The following is a 20,671-nucleotide window of genomic DNA, read 5'->3' as shown; positions in this document are numbered from 1 at the left end:
TTCAGCACCGCGGCGCGGACAGCTCCCGGGCGGACTCGGCGGGGAGGAGGCGCGGCGAGAGGCCGCCCAGGAGGGCCTGGGAGGGAAGCGGACCGTAGACGCAGGCGGCGGGCAGGGCACCGAGCCCCGCCGCCCTCCCCGGGGGCGGCGCCCCCCCGGAGCCAGACGCCGCTGAACCCGAGGACAAGCGGAGACGCGGGGAGCCGCGGCAGAGGCCGTGGCGGGAAAATGCCGGTCCGCAGGGGCCACGTCGCGCCCCAAAACACTTATCTGGACACCATCATCCGCAAGTTCGAGGGCCAGAGTGAGTGTCTGCATTGGGGTGGGGGGTCGATCTGGAGCTCTGGTTCCGTGGCAGCAATAGTCGGACCCCTTTGCTAACTTCGGAAGGAGCCGGGTGGAGGTTACCGGATGCTGAATGCAAAATTCTTCGCTTTAATGTCCCTGAACACCTTCTCCAGCGGGCCCCACTTACCTCAAATGCTTGCCCTCTTCTGTACTGGAGCACAGGTGTCAGAGCACAGGCCCTCCTTCCTCCGCTGATTTGTTTTCTTGCCCCCCAAGCCCTGACTTCCCCTTCGGACACTGCCTGGCTTCCCCCTCTTCACACACACACACACACACACACACACACACACACGCTCCCCCTGGAGGTTTCCTTGACTTTCTCCTTTTCACCTCCTGACCCTGACCACCCTGGTCTTTCTAGGTCTAGAGGTTCACCCCAGGCCTGACCCCCAGGTCACATCCTTGCTCCCTCCTCCTGACCCTCTACTTTCTCCAGGAAGCCTTAGGCCTCCTTCCCACTTCACTGACCCCCTTATTACCCTGGTCTTCCCACAATTCTCAGGATTGATATCCCTTCCCCCACTTCTCTGGCCACTGTGCTGCTCCCCTCTCCTGACCACCCCTGTATTAACTCTCAGGAGTCCCATGACCTTCCCCCCGCCTCTGCCCTCCTTGGTTTTCCCACCCTCCCCAGACCTGACCACCCCTCCCTCATTATGGTCACTGCTCTGCTCCCTCCTCTAGACACCCCTCACTGCTGCCAAGAGTCCCTATAATCTTTCCCTCCCTGCCACCCAATCCTTCCCCTCACCCCTCCCACCCAGGTCGAAAGTTCCTGATCGCCAATGCCCAGATGGAGAACTGCGCCATCATTTACTGCAACGATGGCTTCTGTGAACTCTTCGGCTACTCCCGAGTGGAGGTGATGCAACAACCGTGCACCTGCGACTTCCTCACGGGCCCCAACACCCCACGCAGTGCCATGTCCCGCCTGGCGCAGGCCCTGCTGGGGGCCGAGGAGTGCAAGGTGGACATCCTCTACTACCGCAAGGATGGTGAGACACCCTTGAGCCGCAGGTTGTTGGCCCCTCTCTGGGACTGCCAGGTGACCGTGGGGAGGCCACTGACCCCCCAGGACCAAGAACCTGGATAAATCCTGCTTCCTCTGTGGGCCTCAGTTTCCTCATCTGTGTGGGGAAGTGATGGGCATTGGATGTGACGCCTTGAGAGGTCCTTTTCAGAAACTGGACACCAGGCTGAGCCCTAACTCCAGGCAGGGCCTCCCGCTCCACCATCCCTCTCCGATGTCCCTGGCCTCCTGACTGTTCACTCTGTCACTGTCAGCCCCAGCTGTCAGGCAACTGGGACGAAAATTAACCTTTCCTCATCTCTGTCTGCTCTGGGGATTAGGGGAGGAATCAAAGCCTCTGTGGCCAAGCAAAGCATGGGGGCTGCTGGATGGGAAAGAGGGGCAGGTCTGGCTCTCCCAGCCTGGTCCCCTGGGGAGAGAGGGTCTGGAGTTTGGCCTGACCTGGAAGTTCATCCAGTTTGGGATGTCATACCAGCCCAAGTTTACTGCAAGCAGAATGGAAACATAGGGCAGGGGCCAATGCTCAAGACTTCCACAGACCCCTGAGACTCTCCCTGCTGGGACCTCTCATTCTCTACTGGATGAGGCACCGAGGGAGATGGGTGGGAACTAGGATCCTGAAAGTCCCTTTGAAATTACCTACACCTTGTTTCTCAAAACACACCTTTCCTAGAGAGCGATTGACTCGGAGGTGTGAGGTGAGGCCCAAACAGGTATATTTGGAAAAGTCTCCCTGGTGGTTCGGATATTCTGCCAAGTTTAGGAACCACTGATTTAGATGACTCCTTTCATTTTATGGATGAGGAAACCAAGGCTTAAGAAAATGAAGGGATTTGCCCAGCATCCTACTGCTGGGCTCCAACCTGGCGTCGGATGCCAAATCTCTGGATTCTCCCCTAGAGACGTCTCTGTTCTGAGTAATCCCAAGAGGGGAGAAAGGACCCCAACTGCCTCTGTGCTCAGAGGCAGGACTTTTGGGAAAGGAAGCCCCAGAACAGGCCTCCCAGGGAAAGCAGGCTTGAGGGGCCGTCTGAGTGCAGATGGGGGTCAGGCACCTCTGGACTGGACTGAGTGACCCTGAAGCTCGAGTTCCAAGGGCCGGTGTGTGTGTGGAGCGTGGGCGTAAGTGTGAACATAAACATGTGTGTGTGTGTGTGTAAGGGCTTCTGGGGTGCTTCTTGGGCAGGTCCTGGCTGTCCCTGTGGCTGTCTCCTGCGGCTGCCACCCAAGTGAATGCAGAGGTAGAGAAAGGGGAGTAGGGAGAATCCGGCTTACTGTGGTGGCACTCACAGGGTTAATGAAGTCAGAGTACTTAAAAAAGCTGTGACTTCTCATATCATTGCAGGGAGGAGGTGACAGTCGGGGGAATGAGAAGGGTGCTGGGGGAACAGGATGGGACAGCAGGAAATGAGGGGGAATTACAGGTCTTTCTTTGTCCATCTCCTTGAGCTCAGAGCTCTACCTGAGCCCAGAGGAGTCTGATTCTAGACTCCTGAAGATATCAGATCAGGACTCTTACAGTCTCCTTAGCACCCTGGATTTGACTGAGCAGGGGCCAGAGGTCAAGGCCAGGCAGGCCTTGGCCCTCTGAGATCAGGACTCAGGTCTTCTGAGTCCTGCTGGGTCCTCCAGCTCTCGGACTGGACCCTGACAACCTAGTCTCGGAGGCTGACCCTAGGCAAGAATGGAAAACTACCCACGTTCCTGATGCCCCCAAATGCCCATCGATCCCCACCTCTACCTCGAGCCTTTCCCTGTCCTACAGTCCAAGCCTTTAACCACCTGGACCTGCCCAAAATGGCCTGGGCAACAAGCCACTTTGGCCTGAAAAAACGAGCCCAGAAAAGGAAGCGTCCCAGCTTACATTATGCTAAGGGAAGGATGTGGTTTTCAGATCATTGTGTTCACCTCATGGTCCATTCAGACCACATGACCTTTTTTAAAAAAAATCATATTAACATACCTCTTACAATCCTGCTGAGGTACATCCTAATGCTAATTTCCTCCCTTCTCAGGTTAATACTTCCTCTGCCCCATTCCCCCTGATTCCAGGGAGGTAGGAAGCTGAACAGAATTGTAGCTGGTTTATTTATAATTCTCTTTTCCTCTAAGGAGTAATCCAGTGGCAGTTCTCCTGGTCAAAGGGGAAGATCCATGTCCATGTATCTCCACACTGTGCAGCTGAATAGCGTTGGGCTCAAAGAGGCCAGGGCACTTGGCAAAAATCACCCCCTGACACAGGGCTCCGAGACCCCTAAGAAATTGGCTGTTCCTCCATCTGCCTTTATGAGAAGAGTGTGAACCTAACAGATGAGGAGGGACAGGATGGCCACAAGACTAGAACTGATGAGAGTCTAGAGGAAGAGAAGGGAAGCCCTTGGATCTCCCCTACCCCTACCCTTACCTCCACTGGGCACCAGCCTGGCCTGGCTTTGCCAGGTCCCCGAATTCTTAGGTCAGACTAGAGGAAGCCTGGGGCTCCTCCAATCCTCTGCTCCAGATGGGGAGGGCAGGGTCCTCATGAGTTCCAGGAACACCAAGCAGGGAGCAGATAGGAATAGCCCCTGTCTTAGTGGCAGCGTTTTGTAGCACCAGCTCCTTCCCGAAGTCTCACCGCAGTCCTGGGTGTGATGTGCATAAAGAGATGGAGGTACTAGATGGCAGGGAGGTTGTGCAGAGGTTGCACGAGGGCTGAAGGGCAGAAGAGAGCACAGGAACAAAGCGAGCGTGAAGGAAGGGGCACATCCAAGAGACGGAGAAGAGCAGAAGAAGGGTGGTGTGTGTGTGTGTGTGTCAGACAAAACTGCTGCTCTTGGTCAGAGAGGTGGGTGGTAGGAGGAGCCCCTAAAAGGGAGTATGAGACAGAGAATGGGGCCCTTCCTCTAGGAACAAGGCAAGGGCACACGAACACTGCCACTCCCGGGCACAGCCTAGGACAACACACCAACTTCTGATCACCCACGGTTATTCATGAGCAAGGATAGTCTAGGGATAGGTGGAAAGAATGCTCTGAATTCATCCAAACCCTCGTAGCCTCCTGTCTCTGCACACCCCGTGGGCAGCAAGCATGAAGGTCAGGCATGGGTGTGCTGCCTATGGCCCCCTCCAGGCCTCACTGCTGTGATGGCTGGTCTTCGGTCCATTCTCAGCTTCAGTTTTCCAAAGATAGCATCAGTGGATGGGTACAGCCACTCAAAGACTGGGCTTTGGCTGCTCCCAGCAGCATAGAGAACCCGGAAGCTCTGCCCTTCTGCCCAGCTATGCCCTCTCCCTGCCCCCTGCCAGGCCAGATCTCTGCAATGCCAGAGAGCTTGAGGAGGTAGTCTGACCTTCGCAGCAGTGTCTTAGGCTGCTGGCCAAGGAGGCTTCCTGGCTAGGTCCCAGTGCCCATGCCTTGCCATGCCCCAGGTGGACAAGGGTGCCAGGCTCTGGCCCAGGAGGCAGGCCTACAGCACTGTGAGCCCAGGAGTGGGTCCCAGAGGCAGATGGGTGGCCTCTTCTCAGTGTGGATGTGTCCCCTGGGGCTCAGTACAGCAGCTGACAGATGGCTGCCTGGTGCCTGGGAGTCCGGGAATCTGATCCAGGAGATTCCTGCTCCCAGGGAGGAACGTGGGAGGGAAGACAGAGACAGCTCAGCTGCACCCCAGTACTGATGGCTGCGAAGAGACACCTAGGGGAGTGAGCACTAATGGGAAGTGGGGGGAAGAGTGGCTCCAGTAGACCCCAAAGGAGCAATATTCCTGCCAGCAGACCTCCCACTCTCTCACATTTACATACACATCCATCCACTCGATCAACAAGCAACACCTGGAACAGGTGCTGGCTGCTGGCAGATGAGACAGACCCCAGCCTAGGCAGCTCTGTCGTCTGGTTTGCACGTTCACCTGAGGCCCTTGCCCCTTAGGATCCTGCTTTGGGCCTGACACCCACTAGTGGTTTGATTGAGGGACGTGGGACCACCAGGTACCATGGAGAGGAGGCTCACCCACCTACCCACCCACCCAGCCCAAAGGCAAATTTTAGCTTGTTTTTTTCTGTCCACTCACGGTGGCAAGGGAGCAAGACCCTGCAGCAAGCAGAATGAGAGGAACAGTAAGGCAAAAGGCTGGATCTGGGCTGCCCAAGAGGGTGGAGGTGGAGAGAGTGGCAGGAGGGGCCTGTCCTGTCCCCACACTGCCATCTGTCTTCCTCCCCAGACCCCAGCCCACTGTCCCCCCTGCGCCGCTGCCTTGAAACCCTGCTCCCCTTCCAGGCCTGGAGCGGCAGCCTGGCCTTCACTCCAGCATTCCCCTGCCAGACAAGCCCCTTCCCCTCTCCAGGCTGTAGTGTACTGGGCACTCAGGGATCCCTGCTCTGTGTCCCCTCCCAGCCCCAGCGAGTCAGCTTCTCAGAACCCAGGCTCTCATCTGCAGAATGGGGGCCTCTGCCTCCCACCCCCAAAGACCCACTGTGCTCCATCATGGAGACTGAGGCCTCCTATGGCAACTGGCTCGGTGTCCAGCACTTAGTGTATTCTCAGTGATGAGGTCCTTCATCGTGTGTCAGCTTCGTGGGATGGGAACATGGGAGCTGAACCCAGGGCCAGCCAGAGCTTCACAGGGTAGAATGCCTGACCACCACCCCCTACACCTAATCCACCCACATCTGCTCTGCTTTAATTACAGCAGAAGCAAACCTCAAGGTTAAGCCCTGAGCTGAGGGCTGAGCATGGACTTGGACTTGATGCTACATTATCTCCTAATGAGCAGCTTAGCTGCTCTCCCCACCTCTGCTCTGTGGCATCCCCAACCCCCTGTTCAGGCCTCTTCACCCTGTGGCTGCCCTTAATTTGACCTTTACCTAGCCCTCTCCCTAGCTTCCCCTGGCCAGGCTCCTGCAGGAGAGGACCCCCTCAGTGGCCAGCCCCCACCATGGTGTTTGCAGCCTCCAGCTTTCGCTGCCTGGTGGACGTGGTGCCTGTGAAGAATGAGGATGGAGCCGTCATCATGTTCATCCTCAACTTCGAGGATCTGGCCCAGCTCCTGGCCAAGAGTGGGAGCCGCAGCCTGTCCCAGGGCCTGCTGCCTCCGAGCTTCCTGGGCTCTGGTGAGGTGGGGTACAGGTGTTGAAGGGAGGAGCCAGTGGGGGCACCAGACAGAGCAGCTGGTCACTGGGCCTGGCTGCTCTGACCTTGGCTCTGCTTTCAGAGGGCTCTCACGGCAGGCCGGGTACACAGGGCCCCGGCACGAGCAGGGTCAAGTACAGGACCATCAGCCAAATTCCGCAATTCACACTCAACTTCGTGGAGTTCAACCTGGAGAAGCACCGCTCAGGCTCCACCACGGAGATTGAGATCATTGCGCCCCACAAGGTGGTGGAGCGGACCCAGAATGTCACCGAGAAGGTCACCCAGGTTTGGCCTGCAGGGCGGGGCACACAGGGCTGGGCCGGGCCCTGAGGGTAGGAGGGCAGAGTGGAGAGGGCTCAGCTGAACGTAAGGATCAAACCCCACTAGGACATATGAGAAATAGTAAAGGCTCCCTGGTACTCAGGGCCTGTCCAGGCCCCAGATTAGCTTCACACCCAAATCTGACTCTTTCCATGAAAAGCTCTGAGAGCTGGCCCCAGGGGAGGCCTGCACTGGTCCAGGCTCCACGGGGCCTTCCTAGGCATCACCCTGCATCTTCACCTCTCCCTGACCCACCTCACCAGCGGTGGCTGCCCCACCGACCGCTCCACGGCCCCCACCCTAGGTCCTGTCCCTGGGTGCAGACGTGCTGCCCGAGTACAAGCTGCAGGCACCGCGCATGCACCGTGGGACCCTCCTGCACTACAGCCCCTTCAAGGCTGTGTGGGACTGGCTCATCCTGCTGCTGGTCATCTACACGGCCGTCTTCACACCCTACTCAGCTGCCTTCCTGCTCAGCGACCAGGACGAGTCTCAGCGAGGGGACTGCAGCTACACCTGCAGTCCACTTACCGTGGTGGACCTCATCGTGGACATCATGTTTGTCGTGGACATTGTCATCAACTTCCGCACCACCTATGTCAACACCAACGACGAAGTGGTCAGCCACCCTCGCCGTATCGCCGTCCACTACTTCAAGGGCTGGTTTCTCATTGACATGGTGGCAGCCATCCCCTTCGACCTGCTCATCTTCCGCACTGGCTCTGATGAGGTGAGCGAACCCCCTCTGGGTCAGCTCCTGCAGCTGGAGAAGGACTGGCCCTGGGTCTGGGTGGCCTCCCTGTGCTCCAGAATTCGGCCCCTCCTGGGATGGACATTCCTGTAGCTCCAGCCTCTCGTGCAAGCTGTTCCTTAACGCAACCTGACCCCCTCTCACTCTTGAGTCCCTCCACGGCACCAAGTCCACTTCGAATAACTATTGTGAGGGTGTTTTCATGCTTTTCGTACAGATTCTAGTCCCACTATGTCCTTCTGCACCACCTCTTTGGGATCAGCCTTCCAGTCCAGACAGCTCTACCTTCTGTGCTCCTCTCACCCGCCAGTCACCCCCCAGCTTGTACAGCAGGGGCTGTCCCTTATGATTCCTTGTTCCCACACCCATCTCCTCCCAGAAAATCTATTCCCAAGTCCTCTCCCCTCTTCTCCACCCCCACTGCCCCTAACTAGACACTGAGTGGCCCACCCCAGCCCCACACCTACCAGCCTCGTCCCACCCCCCCCGCCCCACAGAAGCCAGAGAGAGTTTCAGATCACTTGCATGAGCCTGCTACTTATCTGGTCCTGTCCTCACAACTGGAAATGGCTCCCCAGTGGCTTGGGATAAAGCCAAGCTCTTTATGGACCCTCAGGCCCACAGGAGCAGCCCCTGCCCTTCTTCCAGGCTCATTTCCCTCTACTCCGCCAGCTTCCTCACTGAGCTGCAGGCCGTAGCGCCACACTTGGTTCCCATGTGAACTGTGCTATTTCACGCCTCCAGGCTTTTGCGCATGCCGCTCCCTGAGCCTGGAATGCCCTTTCCCTCTCCCTCCTATCTGCCTGGAGGCCCAGCCTCATCTCAAGACTCAGCTCATGTGTCACCTCCTCTGTGTAGCCTCCCTGCTCTGCTCCTGCAGACTCGACCTCCCCTTCCTCTGTGCTCTCCCTAGATTGCTGTCCTAGTAACCATAACACCGGTTTTGAGCTTTAGGCTGAGAGCTCTTTAAGGTTCTACACTGTACCCTGCTGCCAAGATTCTGGCCCAGCACAGGTTCTTCTTGAGTGTTTGTTGAGTGACTCTGTGGTCATATGCATGAGTAAACATATGCATGAGTGACTCATATGCATGAATAAACAAATATGGTCTTGAGTGCAGCCTTTCAGGGGCTGACCACCTGCCGCATGGCTCCCTCCCTGTCCCTGCAGACCACGACCCTGATTGGGCTGCTGAAGACAGCAAGGCTGCTGCGGCTGGTGCGTGTGGCCAGGAAGCTGGACCGCTACTCTGAGTACGGGGCAGCCGTGCTCTTCCTGCTCATGTGCACCTTTGCGCTCATCGCACACTGGCTAGCCTGCATCTGGTATGCCATCGGCAACGTGGAGCGGCCCTACCTGGAGCCCAAGATCGGCTGGCTGGACAGCCTGGGCGAGCAGCTTGGCAAGCGCTACAATGGCAGCGACCCGGCCTCCGGCCCCTCAGTGCAGGACAAGTATGTCACTGCCCTCTACTTCACCTTCAGCAGCCTCACCAGCGTGGGCTTCGGCAACGTCTCCCCCAACACCAACTCAGAGAAGGTCTTCTCCATCTGCGTCATGCTCATCGGCTGTGAGTGCCTCCTCATGCCCCTGGCCTTACCCACAGAATTCAAGTTTAGTTTTGTAATGAGACATAACAGAACACAGTAACAACGTGTGTGATGGGCAGATCCTAAGCATATAGCACAGTGAAATATTGCCGGTATACATCAACTATACACAGAATTTAATACCCGGACAGTCCTTGCTATATGCCAGGAACCGGGACCACCTTCATCATTCGCAGGGCCCAGTGCAAAATAAAAATGTAGAGTCCTTTGTTTAAAAAACATTAAGAATTTCAAAGATGGTGAGAGCAGAGAATAAACCAAATGCAGGCCCCTTCTTAGCACAGCTTGCATGCCGTGAAGCCAGAGCTGCCAGGCACTCTTTGAAGTGCTTGTCAAAGGCCCCCATTTCATTCCCATCATTACCCCCATGAGGGCTGTATTATGGGCCCAGTTTACAGACCAAGAAAGCAGAGGCTCTAACTTGCCTGGGGATATACAGAGACCCAGTTCCAGTCCAGGGGCAGTTCCCAGGCTGTGTGCTCTCAGGCCCTGCACTGCATGCGCTGCCTGCCTCCCTAGACGCCTGGTCTAGGAACACAAGAGGCAGTGTGGAATTTTACACGTAGACTAAGTTGTCATGTTCAGAGTATTTAGAGATGTGAAAACCCAGAAAAACAAAAACAAGAAAAAAATGGGTGAAAACAAGAGACCAAGAGTTTTCCCTTTATTATATTTTTACAGCTGAAAGAGAAAACAAATCTCAACAAAAAATTTCCACTGCCTTAGTTCTTCCTTCTCAGGAGTTTGGCCTCTGGGCCCAGGTGCCCTGGAGCTGTCCTGGGAAGATGCCAAGAGGCACAGGGCAGAGGGAGGAGGGGAGAAAGCCTAGGGGCCTCTGTCCTCCAGGTGCCCTGGTGCTGTCCTGGGCACTTCTGACTTTGCCTTGGACAGACGGCTCCCAGGAAGAGGGAGGCTTGGAGCAGGCCCTGGGATGGTGAGGCCTGGGGCATGCAGAGGAGCTCACTCACCGCATCCTCGCTACCCTGCCCCAGCCCTCATGTACGCCAGCATCTTTGGCAACGTGTCCGCCATCATCCAGCGCTTGTACTCAGGCACCGCGCGCTACCACACGCAGATGCTGCGTGTCAAGGAATTCATCCGCTTCCACCAGATCCCCAGCCCGCTGCGGCAGCGCCTGGAAGAGTACTTCCAACACGCCTGGTCCTACACCAACGGCATCGACATGAACGCGGTGAGCTCCCGCCGCCCTCCCCTGGGCGGAGTGGACGACCCAGCTCAAGTCCCAGCTCTGGCTAGTGCCGCGGGGGAATACAAGGTCCCATGGGCTCAGGACGCTCCCAGAGCCCTCCCTGCCTGCTCCCCCAGCCCCGCCCCCGCCCACTTCGACTTTCAGGTGCTGAAGGGCTTCCCCGAGTGCCTGCAGGCTGACATCTGCCTGCACCTGCACCGCGCGCTGCTGCAGCACTGCCCCGCGTTCCGCGGAGCCAGCAAGGGCTGCCTGCGCGCGCTTGCCGTCAAGTTCAAGACGACGCATGCACCGCCGGGGGACACGCTGGTGCACCTCGGCGATGTGCTCTCCACGCTTTATTTCATCTCCCGCGGCTCCATCGAGATCCTGCGCGACGACGTGGTCGTGGCCATCCTAGGTAGGTCAGGCGGGGAGAGTGGGGGCAGCGGGATTAGACCACTCCATTCTAATGACAATGGTAGCACCTCTTATAACCTGTATGTGCTGAGCACGTACCACAGAGAGCTTTATCCCCAGCTCACTGAATCCTTAAAACAAACCTCTACCATAGGTCCATTTTCCTGATAGGGAAGTTGAGGCTCAGAGAGATCATGCTGGTAAGTTGCCAAGCAGGGGTTTCAGGGCCACGTGTCTGACCTGGAAGACCAGGCAAGCTCCTACCGCCTTTCACTCTTGGGGAGCACAGAGTGAGAGGGCAAGGGTTTGTCTGGGGTGGAGTGAGTTTCCTGTGTTATTCAACACAACTGCAGGGACAGCTGGATTTTGAAGGAACGATATGAGCACTGGGCAGGGTGCAGATGTGGGGCACATGCACCCCTGGCACTTAGCAGCTGTGTGAGTGTGACCTTGGGCAGGTCATTTCTCTGAGCTTTACAGGGGTCTCTCTCTCTCTCATCTTCTTTGCCTCTCCCTCCCTCCCCTGACTTTAGCCCACCCCCAGTCCCTGACCAAGATGGCATCCTTGCCCTCCTTTGCTCTCCAGGGCTGGGCTGTCCTCTAGCCACTGTGGCCTGGCCCCCCTCGGGCTGCTCTGACCCTCTGGTCTGCCCTCAGCTGGTGCTCACCAAGTGTGGGGCTCTGGTCTCTTCTCCTCACCCCGCACCCTCACCTCAGCCAGCTCCGTGCTCTTAGCGTCTCAGCCTCCATCTGTGCCACAGGCACCCGGAACTCTGTCCTAGCCCCAGCCTCTCCTTAGACAGGAATATTCCGCTCCTTCCTGGTGTGGCCACCCTTAGAGTCCTCGGGATGACCAAATGACATATCTCACCCTGGAATCGCCATCTGCCCTCAAAGGTGGCTCCGAGGCATCACTGTTACTGTGAACCATCTGTTGCCTGAGCTAGGGATCTTCCTGCCCCTCATCCAGGCAGCCATAGAGCCCCATCTGTCCCACACATGGCTCTTGTCCCTACCTGGGCCCAGGCCTCATCGCGTCCTTCCTGGGCAGGTGTCAGGAGCTCCTTCCCTATGGGCCTGCATCTGGTCTGCTCCCATACTCCATCTTCTCCCTTCTGCCGGCTGTGCACACTGCTCTTCTGCGCTAAGTCCTTCCACGGTTCCCCATGGCCCACAGGATAAGAGCAAACCCCTGTGTGCACAGTTCTCCCCAGTATGGCTACCTGAGGTCCTGCCACCCTCCCTCTGAGCTTCAGGCTCCAGCCATGAAACTACTAATCATTCTCTAGAGCTGCCTGTCTCTGTTACGCGTCCCTGCCTTTGCACAGGCTGCAGCTCTGCTGGGAGCACCTGCCTTGCGCTCCTGCCTGGAGACTCTGGTCATCCTTCATGGCTGAGCTTAAGCACATCTCCTATCTGAGAACTTCCCTCTGCCAGCCTACTTTAGAAGTGCCATCCAAATGGGAGGGATAATAATTATTATTAATAATTAAGAAGCCAGTCCAATTTAAGTTTCAGTTAGAGACGTGAAATTTTCTCATTTTGTCCTGAGTGGAAATGAACATTAGATCATAATCCTTCATCTACTGGAAAACCATCGCTTTATAATGTTGCCCGGGTTTCAAGCTCCTGGGCTTCATATGTGACCCTGGAAAGTCTCTTCCCTCTCTAAGCCTCAGTTTTCCCCTCTGTGAATGACCTTAGGGCTTGTTTTCTTGGGAGACAGGTCCTGGCCTCCATCCATCATTGTCTGCAAAAACCATTAGTGACCCTTGTTTGGTAGCGCTGGGCCAAGGGGGCTGAACTTGGTGTGGGGAGTGAATGTCAAAGCAAGCAATGCACCCCACCCCAGCCCTGGGCTCTCTGCCCTCCAGCCCAACTACAGCACTGACCACACACTGTTTTTTCTGGTCAGATTGCCTTTCTCCTTGGGGCCCAGACCTCCTTAGTTCTCACAACCCAGCCCCCATTTCACTGCTTCTGTAAGCCCCCCTCCTCCCTGCCCCCAAGTACTCCTAGTGCAATGACCCCTCCCTCCTCTGTGTCCCCATAGTTCTCAGTTCTTCCTTATTTAAGGATCAAAGGTCATTTTGTAAACTAGTTGCTTTTGCTTGTGTGCCCATCTCACAAGAATGTTAGGGACTTCTTGTGGGTGGGGCAGCATCTTATTCATGTATATGCCCTGTGGCCAGCACAGTATGGCACCTGGAGGACCGAATGCCCTTGACATTTGCCCCAAGTATCAGCCCATGTCCACCCTGTGGCATCTGTCAATACCAGTGACTTGCATCAACCTGCCTGGTGCCTCTTGCTACTCAAGGTACTTTCTCAAGTGTCTCACCTGTTCCTATGGACAGTCCGGAGGGTAGTCAAGGCAGATATGTTTATTCCCATTTTAGAGATGAGGACACTGGGGCCCAAAGAGGGTAAGTGACTTCCCCAGGCCTCCTCTGCCAGGGCCACACCGGTTACCCGGCCCCAGGACGGGGAGTGGGAATGCAAACAGAAGCCTCAGGCTCTGTGCTGGGGGAGCTCAGTGCTCCTGGCCCTGGGTTGCCTGCACTCTTATGTCACTGACACAGGCTGAGGAAAAGGGCGGAGGTTGAGCATGGAGCCTTTAGTGCTCACTGTCCCCCGGGGCAGGGGGAGGGGCAGTGCCAAAGCATGTGGAAGTAGGAGGGGGATTCGGGGCCTGGGGACAGCAGAAGCACCCACACGCCGGAAGGGGGGTCTCTGCAGAGCTCATAGGACAAGGTAAGTGCACACTCCTCATCCCCAGCCAGCTCCTCCAGCCTTGTCCCCAGAGCTAGATCCTGAGCACCAGACCCCAGCCTGGCAGAATCCCTGAGGTGGGAGAGAGGTCCTGAACCAGGCTGCTCGGGGGAGGTCCTTAGAGGAGAGCTTGGAGCCAGACCCTGGAGAGATCCCCGTCCCTCTGGCTGGCAGGAAAGAACGACATCTTTGGGGAGCCTGTTAGCCTCCACGCCCAGCCTGGCAAGTCCAGTGCAGATGTGCGGGCCCTGACCTACTGCGACCTGCACAAGATCCAGCGGACAGACCTGCTGGAGGTGCTGGACATGTACCCTGCCTTTGCAGACAGCTTCTGGAGTAAGCTGGAAGTCACCTTCAACCTGCGGGACGTGAGTCTGGGCTGGGTGGGCCAGGGTGGGTGGTGGTTCTTGGCCAGCTGGTAACAGATAATGCCCAGGCAGCCTGCTGAGAGCGTGGCCTGCCTGGCCTGGGGGAACCCATCTGACCATCTCCTTTTCTTTCAACCCCATGCTGCGTTCTGTACCGTAATTTCTTCTGTGTCTACTATGACCTGTTTAAGGCTAAGTATGACAATAGCTATCAGTAACTGAGCACCCTCTGTGTGCTGAGTGCTGAGCCTCCTTTGCATTATCCCATTTAGTCCTCTCCATGCAGATGGTATTATTATCCTCATTTCCCAGATCAGGAAACAGGGGCCGGAGAGGATAAATTGACTAAAGCCATACAGCCCCACAGGAAGCCGCCATATAGTCAATGGCAGAGCCAAACTGTGGAGTCAAGTGTGTGTGACTCCCTATCTCAGGCTCCTCCCACCCACGTACCAAGCTGAAAGGGAGGGTGTTTGCTTTCCAGGGGCTCACGGCGCCAGGGCCCAGGGGTGTTAAGAAGTGGAAGAGCTGTCTCTCCTCTCAATCTTAACACTCAGTGGAGGAGATTAAGCAAGTTAGGAAAAATAAAGAGCCACACAATGAAATAACCAAGGAAGTCACAAGGTGTGCAGGGAGACCAAAGGTTTCTGTGGAGCTCAAGGTTGCCAAGGAATGGGATGGGCTGTACAGACTGGAAGCTCTGCTGCATGGAGGAGGGGGCCTGGAATCAGCCGGTGGGAAGGAGGTGGCTGGCACACTTGGCAGGGGCAGCAGTGGCTGAGGCCCTGGCTCTGAGCCCTCCTTTCCCCCAACATGACCCCCTGGCCTCAGGAGGAGGGGCTCTGCTGACCGAGGCCCCACACCCGGGATGGAGGGTATAGTGCTGAGACAGGTTTTCTTACTAAAGACAGCCATCTGCACACTGTGCCCTTTGCTGTTATCCCCCCACCAGTCTCTCCCCTTCCCAAGTGGCTGGACACGAGGGCAAGAGTGATGTGGTCTTTGTGGGCATCTGCAGCCCCCTGGGTGGCTCCTAACTGGGGGTACCAGAAGGGTGAGCCACCAAGGGTGCTGCTGAGGGCACCTTCTGAATGGACTGAGGGTTCCAGGCCCCTTCTCCTCAAAGAAGACTCCCCACTGGCCCACGCTGAGGTGGGAGCACCAGGGCATTCAGGAAAGGGAGGCAGGGAAGAACATTTCTCCTGCCTCCCTCCCACCCAATCTGGATGCTCAAAGCAGCCTTTCCCAAAGCTCTGTGGGGGTCATATGCCTCCAGGCCCCTGTACATCTCCTGCCCACCCACCAGGAGAGAGCTTGCAGGAAGCTGCTTAGAGCATAACCAAGGTGGGGGGAGCCCAGCCACCTCTCACCATTTTCTCATTCTTTCTCATTCTCTAACCTAGTTGTCACAAGGGGGTGAGGGGGCAAGGGACAATAAAGGGGCCCTGTCCCAGCTTTGGTCCCTGTTACTTGAAGCTCTTGTTCCCCACAAGGCAGCTGGGGGTCTCCAGTCATCACCCTTTCAGGCTCCAGACAGTCAGGACCACCAAGGCTTCTTCCTCGGTGACAGCCAGTCAGGTGAGCGAGCCGGTCTCTGGCAGTGCCTGCTCTGCCCCAGCCAAAGCCCCTGCCAGCCTCCTGCGCCTTCTCAGTTCTTCCATCCCGCTTCCTCTGGGAGAGGCCTCCCCAAGCCCTGGATGAGTGGAGGGGGTCTCCCTCCCTAGGCCTGGTACTGGAGGCCTTGTCCCCTCCCTCCCCCTGTGTACTTAGAGACAGAGCAAGGACTAGCCAGGTGCCTAGTGTTGACACAAAAAGGTGGGAGGGGGAATACTGGCTGAGCCCCTGGGATTCCACATCAAGGCACCAGGGGACCCACTGGGCTTCAGCTTCCTGGACTGAGAGGAAGGGTGATGTGAGGCCAGAGCTAGATGACCCCACCCAGCCAGTCCCCCAGTTCTGGGACCCTAGCCCCCTCCCAGAGCCACAGCCTTCTGGGTCGTGGATGCCAGACCTCTATGGAGGCAGGACCTCATACTCCAGGGCACCCAGGTAAAAACAGCCACTCCTCCTGCCCTGAGTTCCCACTGCAGGCAGGGGGAGGGGCATAGGCTGAGGTGTGTGAACCCGCTAGGCCACGCTCAGGCTTCCCTTCCCTCCTGCAGGTGCAGCACCTTCCCTGAGCCTCTCAGATGCATCTGGCCTCTGGCCTGAGCTGCTGCAGCAAGTGCCCTCAAGGCCAAGGGACAGCCCTCCAGATCCTCAGGGAGACCCAGACTGCTGGCCCCTGGATCTGAGCTCCAGGCTAGAGCAGCTCCAGGCCCAGATGAACAGGTGAGTGCCCTGCAGGCCGGGTTCTGAGGGCTGCAGAGAGCAAGCGCAGCAGCAGGCTGGACACGGGTGCCCCCTCCTGGTAGTTCAGTAGCATCATGGGACATCCTGTAAATTTCAGAATGGCCTGATTATAGTCACAGTCCTCCGCAGCCCTGATGTTTGTCCCAGCAAACCCTGGAGCAAGCTCAGGAAGCTTTCTTGAGGGAGGGGCACAACTTCCTGCAGAAACAAATTTCATGGGAACTTGGAAAAGGGGTGTGGTCTGTGGATGACAGGGCTCTGGTGACAGAGTTAGGGTTTAGGGGCAGTATAATCCTGGGTTCAAATTCCAACACTGCATTTAACCAGCAAGAGTGTGGGCAAGTCACTTAATCACTCTGTGCCTGAGTTTGCCCTTCATGAAATGGGGACAATCTGAGTACCCGTGTCAAAGCTTCTAGATGAGAACCAGATAATGTGTGTACGGTGCCTGGTCACTTATTTTTGGGTGTGCTAAGGGGAATTTGGGCAGAGGCCATGGATGGTAGCAGGGAAATAGCTTCAGGTAGGCCCCAGGCTGCCATCCCAACCAGCAGGAGCAGCCCGTAGGCTACAGAATTGGGATCTATCCTCAGGACCTGAACTGCTTTGCCAGCCCCAACCCTGACCCTGACTGTGGGATTCTGTCCTGCCGGGCAGGTTGGAGTCCCGCATGTCCTCAGACCTCAGCCGCATCCTGCAACTCCTTCGGCAGCCCCTGCCCCGGGGTCACACCAGCTACATTCTGGGAGCCCCAGCCTCTGATGACCTGGCTTTGTTTCCTGCGGCCTCAGCAACTCAGAGTCCAGGAACTAGTCAGCCGCAGGGTGGTCTGCCCCTTGCACAGGTGAGCAGGTGAGGGGACCCCCAGGGGCTTGCCTGGAGGCAGCTGCATTCCTTTCCTCATTCCCTCTTTCTTGCCCCTCTCAGGCCCCAAGCGGTGGTAATTTAGAGAAAAAGTGCAGGCACACCCCCTCCAGGATGCCTCACCTGGCCATGGTCATGGCCAAAACACCGACACTATCTTCGGAACTGGAGCAGCCTGACAGGCTCCTGTCATCGCTAGCCTCAACGCTGCATCCCCTGGAGGCACGGGGTCTCGTCTGTGGTTCCCGCTTCCCCTCCCTTCCAGAATACCTTGGCTCTGTCCCCAAGCAGCTGGAGTTCCAGAGACATGGCTCAGATCCTGGGTTTTCAGGGAGTTAAAGCCACTGAACCCCAAGACAAAAGACTTAAAGTTGAAGTAGGGTGTTGAAGACTGGTGTGGTGAGACTTAAGGATTTGGGGAAAGAGGAGAGCTGCCAAAATGGACCAATGAAAACTGTTCTCCTAGAGTAGCTACAAACTGCTAACCCAGGTGACCCAAGATGGCAGGGGTGAGGATGCTCAGGACTTTTCCCAGCCTTCTCCAGGCCTCTGTTTTGATAGCAAGCCTGGGGAAAGGTGGGCAAGAGTCTTGGCCATGGAAGTAACTTTCAGGACAGAAGGTGTCAGTGAGGAAAAGAAAAGTTTCTGATCTTCTGTGTGAGTGAGACCTTTGCTGTGGGCTGGGTGCAACCCTCTCCTGGCTCAGAGTTATGCACTGCCTCCTGACCCAGTCCCCAAGGTTGATCACACCTGTGAGAGCCCGTGACCTGGCTGGAGATGAACGTGTCCTTCCTAGTGGACACATCAGGGCACAGTGCTCCAGCCCTCAGCTGCTCAGCTGCTGATGGTTCTGTGATGACCTTTGGGACCCTAGAGGACAGTGGAGTGTATCACAGCTAATAAAGTCTGCACATTTCACCTTGGGCTGGGTGTGTCATTTACCTGAGGGTGGTTATGTCCTTGACTGTGCCATGACTCCAACGTCAGTTGTCTTCTCCAAGCCCTTCTCACAAAGAGCTGTATATTGGGGACTTGAAGGTAGCCCTGCTGGACCCAGGAACCCTGGGACCATTGGATTCTTAGCCAGGCCGGGGTGAAGGGAAGCAGAGAGGCACTGGCTGGGTGGTCACTGGGAATCATGACAGCAGCCAACACTGGCACAGCAGTCGTCCTGTGCAGGGCGCTGTGCTGGCTGCTCTCAGATATCAGCTTATCCAATCCTCTCAGAACCCCTAAGGGGTCAGTGTTATTTGTTCCCATTTTAGAGAAATGGGATCAAAAGCAGACAGGGAGACAAAATAATGTATATGAGCACTAGGGCGACACGGGGAGGGCAGGCTGGCACTGTTCTGTTTCCTGACCTAGGTGCTGGTTACGCGAGCGTGTTGTGAAAATACGTGCATTTCTATGTGTAAATTATGCTTTGATTAAAAAAAACCTTGTCCACAATACAGGAAAAGAAGGCTGTAATTTCAACCCAGTGACCTGACTTGAGGATATGGGCAGTTAACTGCTCCACTGCCATCAACCATTGTCCAGAAAAGACCCAGTCACTGGCCTTCAGTCCTTTTTGCTCCAATATTCCCTAAAAGAATTTTGAAAATGTATTTGCCTCCTCACACATTTATAACTTGACATCTGAAGTATTGCATTAATAAGTTTAAATAGTTGTAAAGGATAGAGTTTCCATTGTGTTATAAATATTGACGCTTTATAAACTGTTTCTTTTATATTCATCCATTTTGATCCAAATAGCAGTGATTTAAGAGCCAACATCATTCATTTTAAAAACACTAGAGCAAGCATTTCTTCAACATCCCTTTTTTCCTCATAGTTCCATTCTGTCTCTCCCAGTTTATGCTACATATAATTTATTTTCATGCTTTAAAGTCTATATTATTCATAACTTTATCATATCTATTTGCAACACAAATATATAAATTAAAATTTTAAAATTAATTTTTTGTAATCTTACTAAGGCCTTCAGGGGTGGGCCACCCACGGGCTGTATGTGGCCCAGGACAGCTATGAATGAGACCCAACACAAAGTTGTAAATGTACTTAAAACCCTTTTTATTGCTCATTAGTTTTTGTTAGTGTTCGTGTGTGTAGTGTGTGGCCCAAGACAACTCTTCTTGTAGTGTGGCCCAGAAACGCTAAAAGGTTGGGCACCCCTTCAAGGGTTACACTTAATAGTACAGAGTTGTCCAAAACAACATAAATATATATTACAATTTTTATAAACTAAAATTTCATCAGAAATGCATCTCTTAAAAGGGGGCATTTTCCTCTCAGTTTAGCTGTGGATGAATATCATGTTTGTATTAGAATAAGACAGGGCTCAGCAACAATTTTGTACCTTTCCTATGAAAAAAACAAGTTTTTCTTTCCTATGGAAAAAAAAAAGCTTAAGGACAGAGAAAACTTGTTCACACACATAGATAGGACTATAAGAGGTTTGCTATATATAGCAATTTCATCTTTGAGTTGTCTGATAACAATCACATTTATCACTAAAAACTATGTTTAATGGTATCTAACAAGTCAATACAATCCTCCTTTAATGTTGTTGAAAGAAAAGGATTGGAAACCATTTAAATCATAAATATTTGAACCCTTCTCTGTTTCAAACTCAGAACACATAAATTTAGGGTTTGATTAGCTTTTGCTTTGGGATCTGAGGCGAGGCAGGAAAAGGATGGTAGGGGATCTAAAAAACTTAGAGCCAAGCTGGTCGGAGAGCTGCCCACTGAAAACCCACCCCGGAATGCCTAACATTTCTAGATAGACAGGAAAGCACAGGAAGGCCTGACTGAAAGTGGCTTGGCCCTGGGCACATCAGTGGGTCAGTCTGAAAAGGTAAGCCAACGGCCGGCCCTTGGTGTAATGGGAGAATAACTCCCGTCTTAAAGGGTGTGTTAGCATGAATGAGGAGAGAAGGTGGTTCCCATTTGGCTCGAGGGACAGACTGCCAGGCTGCGAGGCTCAGTGCCACGAAATGCAGCAGGTCCTTGAGTAAGGCAAGATTTTAATTTTTAGTGGACAGTGTGGAGAAGCTACTCGGGACAGTAGCTGCAGAGTGGAAATCAAAGTAGTATGGGAGAAACCCTGTTTTGTTTTTTTTATTTTTGTTTTTTGCTGACACAGTAAAGATTTACAGATCAGCAATCCTATTAGTGTGAAGGCAGGGTTTATTGGTGATACCTTCTCTTGGAAGAGAACAGGCTTTGCTGAGGTGGGGGAGAAAGGCAAGAGCATGGGTGACAAAAGCAAGGGTGGCAACAGCATCAGGTCCTTTGTTCTGAGGACTTATATAGTTGGTGTAATGGGGGTGAAGAAGTTACATATTGATTGAAAGGTGGTGCCAGCTTTCCCCAGGGGACGTGACTACCCAAACTTAGGTATGCGTGGGAGTCTGTTAGCCCAAATCCGTATCTTGCTGCAGGCCACATTTGTTCATTTTGTTATAAAACAAATGTGAGACAGGAGGCAGTTAATTAAAGTTGAGGCAGTTACCCAAAGTTATTTATGGGCTCTTTATGT

At 54.8% G+C, this 20,671-nt stretch overlaps 1 protein-coding gene across 2 annotated transcripts; it reads left to right on the top strand.

Annotated features, from left to right (window-relative positions):
• Nucleotides 1-18,051, top strand: KCNH6 (potassium voltage-gated channel subfamily H member 6). 2 transcript variants are annotated; one of them, XM_028520827.2, is made up of 13 exons: nt 3-304; nt 1,113-1,343; nt 6,302-6,463; nt 6,565-6,770; nt 7,111-7,536; nt 8,727-9,126; nt 10,159-10,358; nt 10,521-10,773; nt 13,719-13,912; nt 15,406-15,490; nt 16,075-16,243; nt 16,922-17,108; nt 17,192-18,051. In XM_028520827.2, the coding sequence occupies exons 1-13, from the start codon at nt 229-231 to the stop codon at nt 17,465-17,467; spliced, it is 2,865 nt and encodes a 954-aa protein (XP_028376628.1). In that variant the 5' UTR covers nt 3-228; the 3' UTR covers nt 17,468-18,051. The 2 variants fall into 2 exon arrangements, with proteins under 2 accessions (XP_035889421.1, XP_028376628.1); XM_036033528.1 differs by lacking the exons at nt 16,922-17,108; nt 17,192-18,051 and having other exon boundaries at nt 1-304; nt 15,410-15,490; nt 16,075-16,224.
• The last annotated feature ends 2,620 nt before the right edge of the window (nt 18,052-20,671 follow it).

The sequence above is a fragment of the Phyllostomus discolor genome, chromosome 8 (assembly GCF_004126475.2).
Source record: "Phyllostomus discolor isolate MPI-MPIP mPhyDis1 chromosome 8, mPhyDis1.pri.v3, whole genome shotgun sequence".
Lineage (NCBI taxonomy): Eukaryota > Metazoa > Chordata > Mammalia > Chiroptera > Phyllostomidae > Phyllostomus > Phyllostomus discolor.
Note: the sequence above shows the minus strand (reverse complement) of the source record. Positions and strands in the feature narration are given on the sequence as shown.

Bases quoted from the DNA above. Each gene is read 5' to 3' on its own strand.
- KCNH6 (XM_028520827.2), top strand. From the start codon at position 229: ATGCCGGTCCGCAGGGGCCACGTCGCGCCCCAAAACACTTATCTGGAC. The intron at 16,244-16,921 runs GTGAGTGCCCTG...CCTGCCGGGCAG, and splicing joins CTCCAGGCCCAGATGAACAG to GTTGGAGTCCCGCATGTCCT. The intron at 17,109-17,191 runs GTGAGCAGGTGA...TGCCCCTCTCAG, and splicing joins GTGGTCTGCCCCTTGCACAG to GCCCCAAGCGGTGGTAATTT.